At 44.7% G+C, this 21799-nt stretch overlaps 1 protein-coding gene and 1 long non-coding RNA gene across 2 annotated transcripts; both read left to right on the forward strand.

Moving 5' to 3' along the window:
• The first annotated feature begins 14357 nt into the window (after positions 1 to 14357).
• Positions 14358 to 15603, forward strand: LOC125555431. The gene is made up of 3 exons (XR_007304699.1): positions 14358 to 14407; positions 14726 to 14923; positions 15339 to 15603. It is a non-coding gene; the product is annotated as an uncharacterized LOC125555431 (long non-coding RNA).
• Positions 15604 to 17221: 1618 nt separating this feature from the next.
• Positions 17222 to 21180, forward strand: LOC125506624. Its single transcript, XM_048671413.1, has 3 exons — positions 17222 to 19021; positions 19304 to 19508; positions 20954 to 21180. The coding sequence occupies exons 1-3, from the start codon at positions 17222 to 17224 to the stop codon at positions 21178 to 21180; spliced, it is 2232 nt and encodes a 743-aa protein (XP_048527370.1).
• Positions 21181 to 21799: the final 619 nt, after the last annotated feature.

Raw genomic sequence — 21799 nt, forward strand, 5'->3', positions numbered from 1 at the left:
GGGGAAGACAAAAGGATCCGTCGCGGTCGGTCGTAGACTAGTGCAGTGTATATGTGTCATGGGAATGGAGCTCCACGGGACTGTACGTGCACATAGTTTTCCCTATTTAGTTAATATATGTCCAAAATGTAAATGTTTTCGTCCGGTTTGTATGAAATTCGCCGTGTTTGCATGCATTTTGTCTAGTTGGTTCAAAGAGTGGTTGAAATGTATGCGGGCAACGCGTTGGATGGGCGCCTCCTGCATCCATGTCCGCAAACTGGTCCCCCTGTCCACAGACAGATGCGGCAGGAAATTTGTGGGTTACCATTGGAGATGCACTTAGTTACGAGGATTTAATAAACACTATGTTGCCGAAGCGCGCCTACCCGACCAGCCCGGAGCAAAATCTCTGACCCGTCTTAGACACAAAGCCGAGCACGAGCCCCATGTCATCGCCATCCCGAAGTGCGAGCAACCCACATGCTGCCAGTTTCTGATCCAGGAGAAGGCATGGCACAACCACCACCCGCACCCCGCCCCCGACCACAAACCGTTGCCGCCAGGGCATGCACGATTGTACCGGCGCCCGTACCATCGCCGAACCTCCACGGCACCACCATAGCAAAGGGCCACAACCAACCAGCCACCAGACCTCTCCTGGACAAGGGCAGAGGGGGCGAGGAAGAAACGGCCCCACGCTGCGGCCGGCGGCACTGCCCCCACCCATCAGATCTAGCCACCCCAGATTCGGGCGAGGCCCGCCTAGGGCAAACAGGCGCCTAGGTATGGCAGCATCGAATCACCCTCCAGCCAGGGGTCTGTTGTCGCCCGCACCTCCGACGGACGAGGAGGTCCACCCACTTCCCGCTCCCGACCTCAGCCCCGCTGCCAACGAGGACACCAACACGAGACAGGAGCTTAGACGAGCTCCCCACACCTCCCCGTGCCGTCAGCTGTCCCCCAGCGCCAGATCCAGGTGGATCTGGCCAGGAACCCTAATGTGCGCCACCACCTGCGATCGACCCACCAAGCAGCCGCCGCACCATGCCCGGGGACAGGCTGCCGCCGCATCGCCACCAGACGACCGTGCCGCCGCCTCGCACTGCCGGGCCCCGCCGAAGCCCAGCGCCTCCACCCGAGAACGCGCCCCCGTGACAGTCCCTCACAGGCAGAGGAGAAGGGAAGGCCCCGTCGCCGTCGTGCCGGCCAGGCTTTGCCCGGCAGCGCGTACCGGCAGGGAGGGAGGGATGGAGGCGGGGGGGACAAAGGAATTCTTTGGATCAAAGAAGCCCCGCATGAGCACATGAGACCAAAATTTGAACTCTACCATACCACACCTTTGCTCGTGCGTGCTTTCCTTGTACTGCTCCCATGATCCCATCCACGCTGCCGCGGCGTGCGCGACATCAACAAGATGCCAGCTCTTGGCGCGTAGTAAACGTACTCTGGAGCTGTTGCATGCACTCCATCTCTGACGTACTACAGCACTGTAGAGCTAGGGGATGCGACCTTTGCGTCCTCCAAAGAAACTGCACAACGCCATGCCACTGTGCTGAGCAATCATTCATTCCTTGGCCTCGCTCACTTGAACTATGGCTGCCTCTTTAAATCCGTCTGTCCGTGGTATTGAATGCCAATGTCCCCGCCCCTGATTTATTGTCTCCTCTCAACTGTTCAAAAGCGGGCCTTTTCCTCCTGTGGGGTGTGCAGTGCACTCAGCCGCCACGCATATTTAATGGAACTAAAAGGAAATTAACGCTGGTGAAATGTTGAATATATGTAGACGATTGGAACCCATGTAGTATCCAAAGAACTAATCCATGAAAATCAAGCCTACTTCTCAGTCCTTGAAGGGTACTGACCTGGATACTCTTAAGACAGATCGTTTTCTTTGATATTCTTATCCTATGGTGTTGTGCATGAGTGGAATTAGATATGCATATATATTTTGCTCACTGGAATAAACTTTTGTACCACTTGGATTAAAAGCACAGAAAGTACCACTCTGGTTGCTGGCTGCATGCAACTTAATCATACACTCCTGATTAAATTCTACTAGGTTATGTTAAATTGTGATCCAAATTATACTGTGTTGGACTAGACGTAGTACAACCGGTGTGGGCCTTTGCGTTGACGTCGACGCATACGAGTACAAATCGTTTACTTGTCCTCTAAGGACTCTCATGTATTGCCCTCTTATATACCCTATGTAGTCGCACCTCAGACGGCCTGTCGTCTCGTGCTTGTAATACTCCTCCTCATAGTGATTGCGTCTTCGTGCGTCCGTGGTTTTCTCCCGCAAGGATTTCCACGTAAAAATCTGTGTCTCTCTATTTCGTTTATTCTCGTTATTATCTAACAAGTGGTATACAGAGCTGAGGTTGCATATACGAGTTTTGAGACGAGAGTTAGGGTTTCAGTCGCGCGCGCTGCCGCCACCGCATCGCGCGTTTCGCCGAGTCCGAGACGAGGTCTGCTCCACGGGTGATTTATCTGTGTTGCAAGTAGCCGAGACCGACGGAAGTTTGAGCCGATCGAAATCCGCTGCCCTCGCGCACACGCAGCGTCGCTGGTGCGTGAGCTGCCACTGCTACTAGTCCATCCATCAAAGCTACCGGATCAAGTCCCGAGGTACAAGACCGGTTTGTGTTTTTCTGCTGCTTCACGTGGTCAAACCTACGAACCTACTGGTGTTACTACTTGCTACGTCCATCCGAAGCCACCAGGTGCTACTGTTTCTAATTCCGTTTGATCTGCATATTAAATTCTATCAAGAATTTTTCTATCGGCTTGCACTACTTTGTGTACACAGATTAATCTACTCATGGCATCCATGAAGTACGATTTTCCGCTGCTGGACCGTGACAAAAGGTTTATCGAAGCACTGGATAGTTTTGGGAAGAACCGGATTCAAGATTGGACTGATGAGGAGAAAAGAATTGATTGTAAGGCGCTTTGTCACAAATTCAACTCCATTTGCATAATAATATTTTGCAGGAAGTTTTGAGCGAGAAAACTGCCGCCGCTCTATGGTTAAAGCTGGAAGGGATTTGCATGACTAAAGATCTCACCAGCAAGATGCATCTGAAGCAAAAATTATTCCTGCACAGGTTACCCGAGGGAGGTAATGTTTTGAATCATATTTCAGAATTTAAGGAGATTATATCCGATCTAGCTGCAATGGAGGTTAAGTATGAAGAGGAAGATACTGCTTTAATGTTACTTTGTTCACTGCCAAGTTCTTATACCAATTTTAGAGACACCATATTATACAGTCGTGATACTCTCACGCTTAATGAAGTTTATGAAGCTTTGAACTCTAAGGAGAAGATGAAATTAATGGTGCCTCATGATGGTTCAAGTTCATCCCAAGCAGAGGGATTATCTGTTCGTGGCAGGACAAAGGAGAAGAACTCCAATAATGGAAACAGAGGCAAAAGTAAAACGGCTACAGGGGCCGGTCACAATCCAGAGACAAGAAATATTGCAGGTATTGCAAGAGAGACGGGCATGACATCTGAGTGTTTCAAGTTGCAGAACAAGGAAAAGAGGAAAGGTAACAAACAAGGTGAAAATTCTGCTAACGTTGCTCGTGATGATAGTTCCGATGATGCTCTTGTCGTTATTGCTGGATGTGCTGAGACCAATGATGAGTGGGTACTTGACACTGCATGCACTTTTCATATGTGTCCACATAGAGATTGGTTTAATACTTTTGATTCCACTACTTCTGCTGGTTCCGTTTTGGGTTTTGATAATTCACCATGCAAGATTGAAGGCATAGGTTCTATTCGAATCAAGATGTTTGATGGCATAATCAGAACTTTGACAGATGTTCGGTATATTCCGAAGATGAAGAGAAATCTTATTTCTATGAGTGCCCTTGATGCAAAGGGATACAAGTATTCAGGTGGAGATAGTGTTTTGAAAGTCACCAAAGGTTCCCTTGTTGTGATGAAAGGTGACTTAAGTTCGACCAATGGTCTTTATTACCTTCGAGGTTCTACCGTTTCAGGTAACGCTACTCCAGTTGTTTCAAAGAAAATTGAAATTTTGTGAGCATTGTATCTTTGGCAAGCACAAGAGGGTGAAGTTCAACACTTCAACTCATACAACCGAAGGTATTCTTGATTATGTGCATTCTGATTTATGGGGACCATCTCGCAGAAAGTCACTAGGTGGTGCTAGTTATATGCTGACTATTATTGATGATTATTCGAGATAATTTTGGCCTTATTTCTTGAAGCATAAATATGAAGCATTCTCAGCATTTAAGGAGTGGAAGATTATGATTGAAAGACAAACTGAAAAGAAGGTAAAGATACTTCGCACTTATAATGGTATGGAATTCTGTTCTAAGCAATTTAAGAATTATTGCAAGTTTGAAGGCATTGTCAGACATTACACCGTTCCTTATACTCCTCAACAAAACGGTGTTGCTGAGCGTATGAACAGGACCATTATTTCCAAAGCCCGTTGCATGTTGTCCAATGCAGGGTTGCATAGACGTTTTTGGGCCGAGGCCGCTTCCACTGCTTGTTATCTCATTAACCGTTCACCATCTATTGCTCTTAATAAGAAAACTCCAATTGAGGTATGGTCTGGTTCACCTACTGATTATTCACAGTTGAGAGTTTTTGGTTGCACTGCTTATGCTCATGTTGATAATGGAAAGTTGGAGCCTAGGGCTGTTAAGTGCATCTTTCTTGGTTATAAGTCTGGTGTTAAAGGTTTTAAATTATGGAATCCTGAAACCCAGAAGGTTGTTATTAGCAGAAATATTATCTTTAATGAATCTGCTATGTTACATGATGTTTCATCTACTAATGTTCCCGTTGAGAGTGAACAGCAGCCTATTGTTCAGGAGCCTACTGTTCAGGTGGAGCATGTTATTGATTCAGGTGATACATCTGGTAATGAAATTGTTGATGCACATGATGAACCCGTCGTTAATGATGATAATGTCACTCCCACTCCAAATCAGCCTATTGTTCCACCCAGTTGGAATCTTGCACGTGACAGAGTTAGGCGGGGTACTAACAAACCTGACAGGTTAATTGAAGAGTGCAATATTATTTCTTTTGCTTTATCTGTTGCAGAAGAAATTGAAGGTAATGCTGAGCCTTCTTCATATTCCGAGGCTATTATTTCTAGTGATAGTAATAAGTGGATGACCGCTATGCATGATGAGATGGAATCACTTGAAAAGAATGGCACTTGGGATTTAGTAAGATTTCCTAGAGAGAAGAAACCTATTCGTTGCAAGTGGGTTTTCAAGAGGAAAGAAGGTGTTTCTCCTAATGATGAGACAAGATATAAAGCAAGGTTAGTTGCTAAAGGTTACAGTCAGATTCCAGGTATTGACTATAACGAAGTCTTTTCTCCTGTTGTGAAGCATAGCTCTATTCGCACTTTACTCAGTATTGTTGCCATGCATGATCTTGAGCTTGAACAATTGGATGTTAAAACTGCATTTTTACATGGAGAATTAGAAGAGGATATTTATATGGAACAACCTGAAGGTTTTGTTATTCCTGGAAAAGAAAAGCTTGTCTGCAAGTTAAAGAAATCTCTTTATGGATTGAAGCAATCCCCGAGATAGTGGTACAAGAGATTTTACACCTTTATGCTCTCTCAAGGTTTCAAAAGGTCTAACTATGATAGTTGTGTTTATTTGAAAACTGTCAAAGGTTCAACTATTTATTTGCTCCTTTATGTTGATGATATGCTTATTGCTGCAAGGAGTATGACAGATATTAATGAACTAAAGAAGCAATTGAGTAATGAATTTGAGATGAAGGATTTGGGTGCAGCAAAGAAAATTCTTGGCATGGAAATATCCAGAGATAGACCGTCTGGAAAAGTGTATCCAAATCAGAAGAAATATATTGATAAAGTTCTTCGTCGTTTTAATATGCATAATGCCAAGCCAGTAAGTACTCCGTTAACTGCACACTTCAAATTATCATCAACTTTATATCCTAAGTCAGATGCAGATATTGAGTACATGTCTAGAGTTCCCTATTCGAGTGCAGTTGGTTCACTTATGTATGCCATGGTTTGTTCTCGTCATGATTTATCATATGCATTGAGTGTTGTCAGTAGATACATGGCCAATTCTGGAAAAAAGCATTGGAGAGCAGTTCAGTGGATTTTCAGATACCTGCGTGGTACTTCTAATGCTTATTTACAGTTTGGGAAATCTAGAGATGGACTTGTTGGTTTTGTTGATTCTGATTTTGCTGGTGATTTGGATAAGAGAAGATCACTCAGAGGTTATGTTTTCACCATTGGTGGTTGTGCTGTGAGTTGGAGAGCAACTTTGCAGTCTATTATGGCTTGTTCCACTACTGATGCCGAGTATATGGCTATTTCTGAGGCATGCAAAGAAGCTATCTGGTTGAGAGGTTTGTACACTGAGCTTTGTGGAGACTCATCTTGCCCTACCGTATTTAGTGACAGTCAAAGTGCTATATATCTTACAAAGAATCCAATGTATCATGAGAGAACAAAGCACATTGATGTCAGATATCACTATATTCGAGATGTTGTTGCTGAAGGTGATTTGAAGGTATGCAAGATAAGTACTCATGATAATCCTGCTGATATGATGACAAAGCCAGTTCCGACCAATAAGTTTGAGCTTTGCTCAGGCTTAGTTGGTATTTCTCACTAGTCCTATGGACTTTGACGCACAAGGTGTTTATACTGATTTGGATGGAGTTATCTACTTTCTTCGACTACTGAAGGGAAATTTGGATCAAGGTGGAGATTGTTAAATTGTGATCCAAATTATACTGTGTTGGACTAGACGTAGTACAACCGGTGTGGGCCTTTGCGTTGACGTCGACGCGTACGAGTACAACTCGTTTACTTGTCCTCTAAGGACTCTCATGTATTGCCCTCTTATATACCCCATGTAGTCGCACCTCAGACGGCCTGTCGTCTCGTGCTTGTAATACTCCTCCTCATAGTGATTGCGCCTTCGTGCGTCCGTGGTTTTCTCCCGCAAGGGTTTCCACGTAAAAATCCGTGTCTCTCTGTCTCGTTTATTCTCGTTATTATCTAACAGGTTACAGTGAAATGACGGTCTTAATTATATATGTACGAGGTTAAGTTAATTATATATGTGTGTACCAACATTTTTTTATAGCTTACAGCGAAATGCAGCAATGCCATTGACAACCTCCATGCATGAGTTGACCGTCACTGAGCTAACCTTAAGACGAGCAACGAGCCGGCATGAGCGTGGGCTTGGAAATTGAATGAGCGCATGAGACCAAATTTTGAAGCAATTCATTCTACCCTACCCCACTTGTGCCCATGATCCCATCCATGCTGCCGCCTCGTGCGCGACATCGACAGGAAGCCAGCTATTTGGCCGCGTAGTAAATGTACTTTAGAGCTGTTGGCCAGAGTTGAGCACCGTAGAGCTGGGGATGCATGCATGCGACCTTGGCGTCCTTGAAAGAAACTGCACAATGGCATGCCACTGTACTGCTTATCCATTCATTCGCCTCCCTTGAACTATGGCTGCCTCCTTAAATCCGTCTGTCCGAACCGATGTCCTTGACCATACACTCCTGGTTAAGTACTACTCCTACTAGGCTAGAAAGAAATGATGGTCTTAGGTATGTACTCCCTCCGTTCTAAATTACTCGTCGTGATTTTAGTTCAAATTTGAACTAAAACCACGACGAGTAATTTGAAACGGATTTGAACTAAAACCACGACGAGTAATTTGAAACGGAGGGATAACTAGGTTAAGTTAATTATATGTGTAGCAACATTTTTTTATGGCTTACAACGAAATGGAGCACAGCAATGCGATTGACCGTCATTGAGTTAACCACCTTTTTCGAGCTAACCCTGATGTGTTGCATTCATGCACTTGTCATCTATTAATATATAAAGGGCGACTTTATCTAGAGACTCACGCAATAGATTGGTTCCGTGTAGCGTGAAAACCGGACTGACGCGCCAGCCTTTTCTAGCCATGGTACAGTAGTCTTCAAAGCGCTGGCTGCTCAATGGCTCTGTTGGGAAACTTTGGGAAACACTTCTTATCAGTAGTATGATACGAAGCCAGCGCCAGACCACTCGTTGTCCGTTGATTCTGGTTCAATCCCACGGTGGAGAACGCTAATTCTTTATATCTCTCGGTGCTGCTAACCACACCCGCACATCACGCACGCACATGTCCATCTATATATCCCCCTAATCTCGCATCTTCTCCGTTCTCCCATTCCCATCCATCGTTAAGCCTGTATGCGCACCTCCTTTCAAGCTCGCCATTGACATCGCCACCCCAGCCCTATCCAATTTCGCGGCCTAGATTCAATCTGTTGTGCCCCCGTGCTTCCTTCCCATCTCGTCCCTCCGAGCCCAAACCCTTTCGTCGATCTGCTCCGTGATGCATCCTCCAGCGGTTGGGAGAGGACGGTGAGCGTGACATGCTGGTTGATGGTGGCCATGGCGTGCAACGTGGAGCATCCTAGTGGTTGTTGTTCTCGTCACCGGCATAGGAGCAAGCTGGCAATGCACGCTCGACTGTTAAAGGTCTACAACATCGGCCACACGACGGTGCCGACCACGGTGCTCCTTTATGCTCGCTGGTCTCGACACTCACTGCTTTTAGGGAGAAGAGGAGGTCATCAAAGGTAGGGAGGAGATGGCGTCCGGAGTGGAGCGTCGAGGGACGTTCGGCATCGACAAAGCAGGCATGAAGCATCCATGCTTCCTTACATGGATTATCTGCTTCTTCATACCTGATTCATTGCTTCCTACCTAGCCTTGCCCATGCATGAGGACATTAGGCATGCCAAGTCTTCCTGTAGCACTGTCTAACCACCACACTCCAGCTGCATTGGTCTGATCTCATCGACACCACTACTCGAATACTTCCCTCTTTGTATGGTGCTCGTGTTCTAGTAGGGGATCGACCCATTGTGCTTCAATGTTTGTGTCTTGTTGTATGGAAGCAAAAATAATAATATATTCTGGAAGAAAAGTTTGTTTTCTTTGGAAGCAAATTATGATCTCATTTGGAAGCAATGTTGATGGAAACATACATCAATCAGAAAGTTGGTCGCTGAAAATATGTACATGCAACATTGTAAAGACATTTCAACTTTTTTAGAAGCACATGTATGTTGCGGCATCTTATTAATTTTGTATCCAACATATCTATATTTTGCTTCCTGCCACAAAAATGTAGCTCCGGTTACACAATGACCAGGCGTTGTGGTTTCGCAAAACATTTATGCTTCCTACACAGTTGAACAAAGTTCCAATTAGACACTAAACATGCTTCCAACAGTTGCACACTATGCTTCCTATGCCGCTTCTCAATCAGGCATGCTTCGATCATTACTGCATGACACTTCAAACGTTCAGATTACATGTACAACCCAACATTTCAGTTTAAACGTCCTAGCTTCAACCAAGAATATATACGGTTGGAACGATTTTTTGGAGCATCCTTATTTTGGAAACAATTTTTTTTCAAATAATATGTTTCCATGACATGAGTTTCCATGATAAAAAAAACAATTTTTCCATGTCATGTTTGCATTGCAAAAAAAAAAGAACATGAACAGAAAAAAATAATTTCTTTATATGTGTGTTGGAAGCAAATCCGTAGTTAGTGGGAAGCATTATTTTTTTGTTGGAAGCAATCACAGCTTACCAAAACAACTAACGTAATTTCTGGAAGCAGTTAGTTACTAATATCACGTAATTAAGAAAGGGTGGAGAGGTCAGCGGGAGGATAGGTGATAGTCATTACTAGAAGCACTTAATTAGGAAGGAAATAACTCAGCACCTAACAATTATACTCCTATCAGATCTGGCAAATATCATGATGCTAATCCTACGGCTATTGAGTGGTCTGATGGGAAGCAAGGGATCAGTAGTCTGATCCCTAGCGGTTCCCGGAAACTTTCCCCCTGACCAAAAGCATGCACCTTTGAACTGCTCGCATGAAAACTTGCCTAAAATGCAATCCGGATTGTCATGACATGGCCATTGATTTGCCAGGGCAGGGAGCCGCTCCATTGACTGCCATTTTTCTGGTGCCGGCCGGTTCAGCACTTATTGCAAAAATGCATGTTTAATGCGTATTCAACACGCCTGTGTAGTAGCATCTGTTCGTCTTTGTCCTTTTACTATGAGCTACGTACTGAAAACCATGGCAAGGGCCTGCCTTTTACAGCGGCCGCGGTGTAAAATCGCCACTGGTTTGAGGCTCCCCATTTGCAAGGAAAGCAGATAGCGTGTTTTTCTCTAGGCCTCCAAAATCATGCACGGCCGCTGATCCCGCTTACTTTAAAGCAAGTTTCGGATTATAGACCCCGTACAGGACGTGTCCCATGCTGGTTTCAATGTGCATGGTTTCCCGTTGAGCACGGTGACCAGCAAATTTCTTCCTGAGTTTTGTTTTCTTCCCACCACTCTGGCTTGCTGTTGGTGTCATGATTTACAGGTTAGCTAGGCTTGTTGGTGTCATGCATCCATGGACAATCCGACAATGGGGGGGAGCAGCATACGATTTGTGCTGGACAACTACACCGCGAGAAAACGTTGCCAAAACTGTTGTACTCTAAATGTACACTGTTTTGCACAAGGGTTAGGATAGTACTGTAGAGGATCTCAACCAAATTTACGCCTCGTTTGGTTACGCCCGCCCCACGTGGTTTTGAGGCTAATCCACGGTGATCCACGCGGATTACCCTCGCTGGGGAACAAACCTGCCCCATCCACCTTTCTGCGTTCGTTTAAGCCCCGTGTGGCCTTTCCCGGCCCCAAACGTCTCCAAATCCACGCGGAAGAAATCATCCTCTGGCACCCTGTGGAATAAATCCTGAGCGAAGCGCAACTCTTCTCTCTCCCGATCGACTCTCGTCTGTCTCGAGCGAAGTGATTGAACCGAACGCATCTCTACTCCTACTCCTAATGAAGGAGTTGGTAGCCTGGTACGGTCTTTTTTCGTCCGGTTTTATTTCGTCTCACCTCTCACCATTCCTTCCGCTGGTTTTTCTCCCTTCCGTTAAAAAACCAAATCCCATTAAGGTTGCGCTTGGATTGACTGTAAGTTAATATGGGTGTATCAATTTTACAAATGTATCTTACCGGATTAGAGTGTTTCCGGCCGGAAACGATCTTTTTACAAGTGTATCCAATAGATAGAAATACGACAATCCAAGCGAGGCCTAAGGGGGATCTTGTTTCGTGCTTGCTTTGGCAAATGCTGATTCAATTCAATTACATAAATAACAGGTAACTAAGAATTGAGAAATCACATCATCTATGTGAGATCACCTTCCTAAAAGACGGATATAAGATTTTTTTGATAACCTTCCAATACAAAATCATATATTCCCACATAACAAATCACTACTCCCGCGCGCTATGCCATTTATTATTATCATTATCTCTACTATTAATTGGTAATCACAAGTTTCCTAATACAACAAAAATAACATATCTTTTTTCTTATGAGCGCATCCGCGTGTACACCATGTAAGACGCCGGCGCGATTCTCGAGAATGCCAGGGTGTGGATCACGGTGTCGAGGATGGCTGTGGCGAAAGGCGGGTCGTTGGGCCACCACATACAGTCTTATGCGAATGTTGTCAAATTATGTTTCTTTTAAGTCATACAGAGAGCCAGACAGGCTAAATTCTCAAATCAAGTGTGATCATTTAAATGTCAAGAAAATCGTTAGGGAAATGCATCCAACAATACTCGGTAGTTGTCCTCTTCATTTGTAGCAGCCATTCACGCGAAAATATTATGAAAATTGAGCACATAATCAAATTGGAAATCAAACCATTAATGCAATTAATTAGTTAGAGATTAACTACGCATGCAATTAATTAGGTCCATTTAAATAGGAATTTTTTCGCACTGAATCAATTTGAAAATCGAGTCATTAATGCAATTAGTTAATTAGGTAGACAATTTATTATGCCTAGAGATAATTAGAAGTACTCCCTCTCTCTCAATTCGGATTCGATAATTCAATTCGGATTCAACAACAGCACGGAAGTAGTCGAGCGACGAGCCAGCATGAGCGTGGGGAAATTGAACGAGCGCATGAGACCAAGTTTTGAAGCAAATCATTCTACCCTACCCCACTTGTGCGGTTGTGCACATGCGTGCTTCCCTTGTAGTGCTAGGAATACTACTCTCATCCATGCTGCCGCGGCGTGCGCGACATGGACAGGACGCCAGCTATTGGCTGCGTAGTAAATGTACTTTAGAGCTGTTGGCCAGAGTTGAGCACTGTAGAGCTGGGGATGCATGCGACCTTGGCGTCCTCCAAAGAAACTACACAATGGCGGCCTCCAACTTTGGCTGCCTCCTTAAATCCGTCTGTCCGAACCCATGTCCCCTGCCCCCTGATTTATTTACTTGTCTCCCTCTCAACAGTTTGGGCCTGTGGAGTGTGTAGCGCACTCAGCTGCCACGCATCTTTAATGGAACTGAAAAGGAAATTAACGCTGGTGAAATGTTGAATATAGATGTTAACGATTAGAACCCATCTATCTAAAGAAACAATCCATGAAAATCAAGCCTACTTCTCAGTCCCTGAAGGTTACTGACCTGGATAAGGCACATCATTTTCTTTGATATTCTTATTATCCTATGGTGTTGTGCATAGGCAGTAGAATTAGATATGCATATATATTTTGCTCACTGGAATAAGCTTTTCTGCCACTTGTTATAAATGTTAACTGATTCAGAAGTTACCAAAGGAGCTCTAGGTGGGGTATTTGAATCATAAAAGATGGTCCTTTTTCCAATTGAAGTAACACTTCAGCGACTTTATTTCAATGGCATATGTTCTCATTGGTTACCTGAAATCACTTTGTTCTTGCGTTTTACTTCACTCATTGAGAGGTTACATATAGATCGATTTCATCATATTTTGTATTGTCATAAGTGATTTAATTGGCTCAAGCTGTCGGTATCCGTCGAATAAGGTTCTATAAATATTTTAGGCAATTACCTCTGTGTATCTTTGCCAGACTAAGTTCCATGCAAAAGAATGCACGTTTTGCTGAATTTCTTGCAGATTTTTAATCAATTAAACACATGGTTATACAGATGTATGTTCGGTATAATTGTTTATAATTCTATGATCCCTATCCGTTGAGGTTTGGCAAGTTATAAGAAAATAGGTACAATGAAATTCCATTAATTAAGCTTTCTGTCAAACATTTCATGTCACTAAAGGTTCCGAAATGATGCTTGTCTAGAGGAAGATAGTAGCATGGCTTGTACATTAGGTCTGTAGGAACACAAGAGGTATATGAATATTCTCCGTCGTCACTGATCTTAATTCCGAAACGTTGCTCACTGATCAGCATATGAGCTGCTAGCCCGCGCGCACTAGCTAATTTTTGTTCACCCTTTCTTCCCTATAATCTTTCTCTCTGCTTTTACTTCGCGATCCTGTAGCTATATATTAGGATGATATGCTGAGCACATATAAGATCGTCACAAGCAAGATAGCTGGACTATGGAGTGCCTAGGGCAGTGGTAATTCATAAATTGCATGATGTTTAATGAGAAGCATCTGAGAGTACCAATGTCCAGTAGTAAGATATGATTTTATAGGTGATCAAGCCAATATAAGTGTACGTGCATCCCCTTTTAGTACAGATTTATAAAAAGTATGATATATGCTATGATATTTTCTAGAACAGTTTGGCCCTTGAACTTGAGGCACTCATGTGTATTGCTTTTCTTCCTAGAGAAATACATGTCTATTGATTATTATTGGAATTGGTTTGAAGAAACAGAGTATGATCTTCTTTCACAAGTAGTGATCATAAAACAACAGGGAAAGGCGTTTTAGCTCCCGGAGGGTGTTTCAGCGGTGTGCTCAAGGACGAGTGTTGACAGCGCGGGTGTCCGATTTCCAGCGGCGCAGACATGGCGATGGATTTCTCCATCTCTCCGGTAGACAGGTCAGAAATCCCCTTCTTGGACAAGAAATCTTCTTCCATTTACTATCCAGCATCAGAGAGACCTTAGAGTTTTAGTTCAACGCGTGCAGGTTGCCCATCTTCCCGGATGAGGCGGCTAGCGTGGTGGCCCTAATGGATTTGATTGGTGGCGAAGAGGAATCCGCCAATGGATCTTGTGGGGCTGTTGTCGCCGGATTTGCGCATGGCTCATCTGGGCAGTTCGTACGTGGTGTTGTGTGCATCAAGGAGAGGACTGTAGCTACCGGTGGCGCCACCATGTCCGGTTTCAGTGAGAGCGAGGGTGACATCGCAGATGCAATTGACCAAGCCGACGACCAAAGCACATATTGATGAACACCAAGAGGCTGTGATTCAAGATCTAGTTATGGAGGGTCTGCTCAATCTACTACTTGCAAGGTGGATCCGCAAGCCCCTGGGTGGACTTAGAGGTAATAGGCATTTACTTATAGGAGGTAAATGGTCTGTAGGAAAACCAAAGTTGTAATGATGTCTTGGTTATTGTAGTTTCATATGATCCCATGAGGCATTGTCAGAGTAGCCCAGCTTTTTTGTTTTGGTTGCCCGCACTATGAAAAAGTAAATAGAACTGGAAATGTTGTGATGGATATGAGTGTTGTAGTTGTACTGCCATGTGTTGGATCTTGCATTTCCCCTGAATTAGTTTCTTGTTACAAAAAAAAACTAGATAGATGTACAAAAAATGATTGGTATTTCATATATAAGAATTTTGCTTCATGTTGTTGCAGAGTAAGAGTCGGGAATCAGCCAACGGATAGAGCCCCATGCCCAGAAAGATTAGGCGCGCTGGACGAGACAATTTGAGGGCATGCAGATAAATTGGGGGACCATGTAGTTGAGCCTGCTATTGGCTTAACATTCGACTCCTTGGGGGATGCATATGATTTTTGCAACCTTTATTCGTGGGAGCATGGTTTTGGTATCAGGTAAGACATGCCATTTTGCTTGTTTTTTGTGGTAAACACATCTATGGCAAGTGCACACATAGTTTTCAATGTTTCAGTAAAGAGTCATCCATCGGGCATGAAGCAGTAGAACCATTGACTGAAGATTCCTTAGTTTACACACGATGTCTGACGAAGTGTGTCACTGCTCATGGAATTTTCAGAGTTACAGTAAGAGGTCATCGATCCAACAGAGTTAGAATATTCATCATTTAAAATTAGATTGTAGGTCATGGACAGTGTGTGAACATGTATGCTAATTGTTGACTAAATTTTCGGAGTAAAATATGACGTAGATTAGAAACACACGATTTCGTCATGTCATTGTAGAGCTTGATTAAGTTTATACAGTACATTTTATGGAGTATGCTAACTCTCCGCTGCACTGAAATTACAGGACACCCTGTCCCAGCGGGCTCGGCACACTCTCCGCTCCGCTGAAATTACAGGACACCCTGTCCCAGCAGGCTCGACACTCTCCGCTCCGCTGAAATTACAGGACCGGACACTATGTCTTGGAAGAATTGGTGCACTGGAGCAAATGATTTAGGGATATACAGATTAGTTGGGTGAGCACGGTGCTATTGGGCTAACACTAGACTCTATGTAAGAAACCTATGGTTTTTACAATCTTTATTCATGGAAGCATGGTTTCGCCATTAGAATATTATGAGAAAAGTAGGCTTAATGTCGGGAAGACAAAATGTATGAAGGAAGTTTTCTGCGGATGGTTGGGAGAGGAGAGTGGCACAACAGTGGTGGCAGGAGGAAGAAGATAGCTCCATCCATCAGTTGGCCGAGCTCCAACGTCCTCACATCAGGCTTGGCTTGGAGTGCTGACAATGAAGCATTCTATATGGTATGCATCCACATCCGCTTCATCTACTAGACGCTAAATCGAGTCAATGGACCAGTTGGCTAGAATTAGAAATTAACTGCGTGTATTTTGTGTTCGCGCCTCCGTGTATTTTGCTGGACGCTTAGTGTGTTCATCGTTGGGAGGAACTATCTCTAAATTACTTGTTATTATTGCAGTGTAGTAGCCAACGTGCGTTTGGACTAATGTTTAATTATGTGAGATTACCCCAAAATGCCTGATGCTGTTAAGCTGCAAAACGCACCTTCGTAGATAGACTGAGAACCTGACAACCAACGTTTTTCTAGCATTTTATTTTCCCCAGTGATGTCTTTCCGACTTTTTTTCCTGTGTCGGTGACAAATCTTGCCATGTGTTGGTTGTGCATGTAAAAAATAAAACCTCTACCCATGGACTCCTGTTGTGAAGTTTTAGAAGACGCCCGATACATTTTAGGGGGTTCATGTGTAAAACTTGTACTTGGTCTATCTGTATGTGACATCTACTAGTTTGAATTAAAAAATCATTAGTCATGGGACGTAAGGTGTCGATGGAGGTGGTGGGGGCAGCTAGAGTACCACGGGCGGCTCCGTTTGTCCCAATGTCTGTAGCAGCGATGGCGTCAGGAAGGAAGCGCGCACATTGAGTGATACTGTTGTGTGGGCATCATGTACTGTTTTTATAATAGAAATACGAATCGAATACCAAGCCATGCCCAAATCATGAGGCACCTGTGTGGTCTAGATTGCAAGAGCATCTGGACCTGGGAGCCGAATTGCATTTTCGATTCTAACTTTTCTCTAAATCGAAAGAATAAGACACATTTTAGTGTGTTTATTCATTCATTTTAGTCCATATGTAGTTCATATTGATATATTCAAAACATCTTATATTGGTGAATGGAGGGAGTATTATTTACACCTTCCATGCGATTTAATTTTTCTTTCACCCAAACAAATACTATTTTTTGGTGAAACAAATGCAGATGAAAAACTATGTAGAATCAAACAACTGTGTTAATAATCATAATTATGTGATGGAGTTAAGACCTGCGTTGCACGTGCAAGCTTACTAGTATTATAAAAGTGCACATATCTTTTTTTTAGATGAAAAAATGCACATATCTTGGCAGGTGCTGCGTCGGCAAGGAATATGGGCCAGCGACTTGAGGATCTGAATCGCGGGTTGGCCCATACATATCAGACGCGCGGGTGTGTCCCGTCTGCTGTTAACGCTACAGCCGCATGCATACATATGCGTACGTAACGTACCCATCGATCGTCGTCTTCCTCCCACAGACCCTGACGGCGACCGAACCGAGTCAGCAACCCTAATCGATGCTGCTGCCGGCCGAACCGCCGCATTAATAGATCCTGCCGCCGGCGGAATCGCCGCCTCATTCGATCGCAGTCGCAGCAGACGTGATGCCGCCCAACAAGGTCCAGCCGCCGGGTCCCGACCGCAGGGGGCTCTTCTCCTGCCTCTACAGCGGCAACTGCGACCAACCCCCTAGCTTCTGTTTCAAACGCGATCTCCTCGCGTCCATCCCTGACTTATACGAGGAGGCGTGCGACCGGCTGCCCGTCGACGACATGCCAGCCGAAGCCGCCGACGAACTGATCTCATCCATGGGCAAATACGGCCTCTGTCTCGGCCTCATGGACCCCGTCACCAACATCATCCTCAACACCATCGCCCACCTCCCGCAGGACTTCCGGGCAAACCCACCGCTTCCGCATGACTGTAAGAGGAGGAGGAGGTCCAAGAGGTTGGCTGGTGCGGCGCGGCCAACGGATAGCTGGTCCAGCCACATTGGGCCAACATGCCGCAGGGATACCTGGCCCAGAGATGCCGCGCCATCCTACCTGGCTCTCCGCAGGTTCATGGTGAGATACTTTGGATGCCTCAGTGAAGAACAGGCCACCCGGTACCTCCACTGGGCGGGCGCTGACCTGGCCCTGGCCGTCCTGCTCGTCGATCACGATCTATACGTTGCTGAGCTTCAGCTCCCTGACCCAACCACTGAAAGGACGCGAGCCGCCCTCATGTGCGCCGCAACCTGTGCATCGCACCCAGCGCCCGACGCCCTGGTGCGGCTCCACACGACGCCAGTTCCACTAGAGCGGCTCCACGCCGCCGCCCCGTTTCTCAGGCCAGGAGGGCCAAAGCTCACTGTCGACGACGTCAACACCCTCGTGGATCTACTGCGGTACCAGTGCAGTGCCCTCCTTGACCTCCAAGTGAAACAGCTGCCAGGAGAAAGAGAGGTCGTCGTGTATTGCCGGAAACTCAAGCCCGATGAAGGGAAGCTTGAGATTTGCAATAGCACGAGCTCCGTGGATGGATTCGATGTTGTCAGCATCAAGGTCGAGCGTCATGGGGACCTCTTTGCGTCCCTGCGGTCTGATCCTCAAGACAAGAGGTCCATGATATCAACCTTTTTAGCAAAGGCCGCGAGAACCGCTCGAAGCCGCGGTTTGGTAGAGAGCTGCAGTGGCGATACATGTGAGTACACCGAGTCTCTCAGGATGAGGCTTCACAGTGCAATCCACGCTTTCTATCTCAAAGTGTTCACCATGTTACCGCCCTCTACGGGGCTCATCCGCGACATATTGTGGGCTGGCCACTGCTATGGCCCTATGGATCCTGTCTCCAACATCATTGTCAACTCTATTTGGCACAACATAGTGTACCCGCTACCCATGTCCGAAATCAAAGAGTATCACATCATCGACACCCTATCTATGCTTCGCGTGGAGGTTCGTTCCTTGGAAGGCCTCATCACCCTCGTCCGAGGAAACTTCGAGTCTGGTTGCTCGACGCAGCAGGTGATGGAGCACCTCTCCCACAAATCTTGTGACATATCCCATGAGATGCACACCTTGCAGCAGTTTGTTGCCGCAGCCACAACCGCTCGACACCCACAACACGCTGCACTAGGGTCATTCCTCGCATCCCTGACGCCCGATATGTTGAATGACCTACGACACTTGCTGACCACCGGCACCAATGGTGTGATCCCTCGTGAGTCGCTTGGTCAAATAAAGTACTTCCTCCGACAAAAAGTAATGGCCTTGGATCCCGAACCTCCCAAGGTGGCCGAATTATGCGAGGAGGCTAAGGGGACTCTGCTGAGAATGAAGTCATATTATAACAGAATGAAATTACACTTTTGCTCTAAGCTTGAACAACTGCTGCAGAAATATGCCTCTGAGCATCCTTTGGTATGTGGCTTTGTTTTTACAACAGTTTTAACATGGACTGTCTTACCTCCTCTTTTCACATGAGAGATAAGAGTATATAATAGATCTGAACCATTGGTTTCATTAAGTGGTGGGTCTGAGTAACTCTTACCTTCTTTACCTTCTAAGTGAAAAGATGAGGTAAGAAAGACCAATTTCAAAAGTTTGCCTTGTTTTTGTTCATCCTTGTTTACTTGGTACATATTCTTTACATCTCACTATCAGCTGCTTCATTTGACCTTGCTGTTGCTTGTTACGTTTTAGGAACCACAATATGTGCTAAGCGTTATCTGTGGTGTGGTGGCTGGTTCTGAATCCTTAGACAGGGAGTGCTATCACGTTAATTTTGTGGCTGCTTCCAAATCAGGGATTGCTCGTAACCAACTCTTCTTCGCCGAACTCAATTATGCGTATCCTGGTGAGCAGGAAAAACCAAATTTCTGCTGTCCTCTACCCCTGATATATACTGGTAAGTCCACATTCCTTCCAAGTAGAACTGAAGGGGAAGCTGGTGAGCAGCCATTCAGGTTTAAAACATTAGAGGGAACTGCCCCCGCCCTTGTTTCTGTGTTTCATTGAAGATCCTTTTGATTTCCATTAAGGACTTTTCGTCTTTAATTCGTACGATGCATGTTTGTTTCATCCAACCATAGAGATAGCTCTCATAAAGAATAACTTATATAGGGGCACCGAGTACATTCAGTGACGTTTCATTATTCAGTATTATGCTCCTCGAAATTTAATTCGTCCACTGTTTTTCCATATATGAGATGATACATCAACTTAACGGCTATGTATGCACCGATTTTCAACAAACTTGTGAATCGACGACGAGGGCAAATCAGCGTTTATTTGTAATACTTAGTTTATGGCCATTCAGGTTTTGGGGTCAACATTATGAATTTTAGAAGCATGAAATACACCATCTCGTGAATAATCAATTTATAAGTAAACTGAAGAGTCCATTGAGAGGTTTTTAATTGTGGCAAACACGATGGCCCTGCAATTGTTTGGCCATATTCAAGTTCTTTTCTCCATTCTGGCCCCTTATCCATATCAGCAAGCATCTCCTCCTCTCCCTTGTTTTCTGCAGGCATATCCTCATCTCTCAGCATGCCTCTCGTTGACGACAGCAGGAATCTCCTACCCCTCACTGTCTGCCTACTATGTTTCACCAGATCAGATGACCTTAGCAGCAGGTCAACAAGCTTAGTATCTGAACCCAAATTGCAATGCATATTGCTCCCTTTTAAGTACCCAGAAAGTCACCCTTCGATAGCTACCCCATTTAAAATGTGTATTCTTCTGGATTTGCAACCCAGTTTACAGTTCTGCCGGGATGGGGATGTATGAGTTGAATCTGTAATCTAAACTCCTTCATGCAATAGAAGCCACAAAAATATGGAACAGAAAACAAGCGAAGGACCTATCCGCACCAATCTCAGGTCCCATTTAGTCCGCTGAAACAGCCATGTCCTCATACTCATGTACTCCCTCCGTCCCATAATGTAAGACGTTTTTTTGACACTACAGTAGAATCAAAAAACGTCTTACATTATGGGATGGAGGGAGTACAAAACTACAACATTTATATACACCTCTGAATCCGGGTACATATCATGTGCATAGGATATATTATAGCTTAGTACGGCTTCAATGCAGCAATTCTGACATAAATTAAACATTTATGTGCTCTTGCTGTTGATCGTGTGTAAAAAAGATTAACATCTTAAGGTTATTTTAGGATGCGCTTTCTCTACGATCCAAAGTGTACTTCTAACTTCTTTTTTCTTGTCAAGAACTGTTGTTCAGTACTATTGTCATGGTTTTCTATTGCACACCAATGGTCTGGTGAGTGAAACCAATCCAGATAGACATGGTTTGCCAAGCATTTGACTTTGGTTTTGGTGACAGGCCGCTGCTACTATGGAAAAGGAACAGCGAGGAAGATTGTGTATCCAGATTCAGCAGACTTTATTAAGAGTAATCATGATATTACCAGCTATGGAACGCGGCACACGGACGGAATGCTCAACGTGGATTTAATGTTCGATTTTAGGAGTGACGCGCAGTTTGCAGACGATATGAGGAAGTACTGTGAACGTCAAAAAGAGTTGTTGCAGGAGGGAGATGAGTATTAATTTCAACAACGAGAGGAACTAGTATTATAGGTCTTAACCTTATTAAGCCTGATGTAGAAATACTACTGTGTTAAGATCAAGCTTGTTGTATACTTTTGTATTCTGTATTCCATCTTGTCCGAACCTTCATTATTTTCTGCGATTCTGTGATCAGCTGAAAATTTGATTGGTCGATGGAGGTTCAGTTTATTTCTTTTCATCTGTAACAGGGTTTCTATCAAATTTGTTGGACGTGCGCCTGCCTAAAGAGTAGAAGTGTAGAAAACCCTGGCATTCTTAATTCAAAACTGATGGAGGTAGCCCTTCTCACCAAGTGGATTTGGAAACTTTCTCACAATGATTTGAGCCTTTGGGTAGGCTTACTTAAAGCCAAATATTCCAGAAGGACACTTCTTTGGGTCCACTGAGCGCGGATCGACCTTCTGGAATGGGATGCAGGCGGTCAAACCGGCATTTGGGTTAGGAGCCCAATTCCACGTCCAAAATGGGAAATCCACGTGGTTCTGACTGGACTTGGATGTGAAGCGAGCCCCTCTAGATGGAATTCCAACCCATTTAATTCTTCGATATTACCCTAAAAAAAAAATTAATTCTTCGATATATGATTAGTTCTACGAGA

The sequence above is a fragment of the Triticum urartu genome, chromosome 5 (assembly GCF_003073215.2).
Source record: "Triticum urartu cultivar G1812 chromosome 5, Tu2.1, whole genome shotgun sequence".
Lineage (NCBI taxonomy): Eukaryota > Viridiplantae > Streptophyta > Magnoliopsida > Poales > Poaceae > Triticum > Triticum urartu.

Coding starts and splice junctions, on each gene's coding strand:
- LOC125506624 (XM_048671413.1), top strand. CDS start 17,222: ATGCCGCCCAACAAGGTCCAGCCGCCGGGTCCCGACCGCAGGGGGCTC. Junction 19,022..19,303: donor ATGCCTCTGAGCATCCTTTG/GTATGTGGCTTT, acceptor GTTACGTTTTAG/GAACCACAATATGTGCTAAG. Junction 19,509..20,953: donor TCTACCCCTGATATATACTG/GTAAGTCCACAT, acceptor TTTTGGTGACAG/GCCGCTGCTACTATGGAAAA.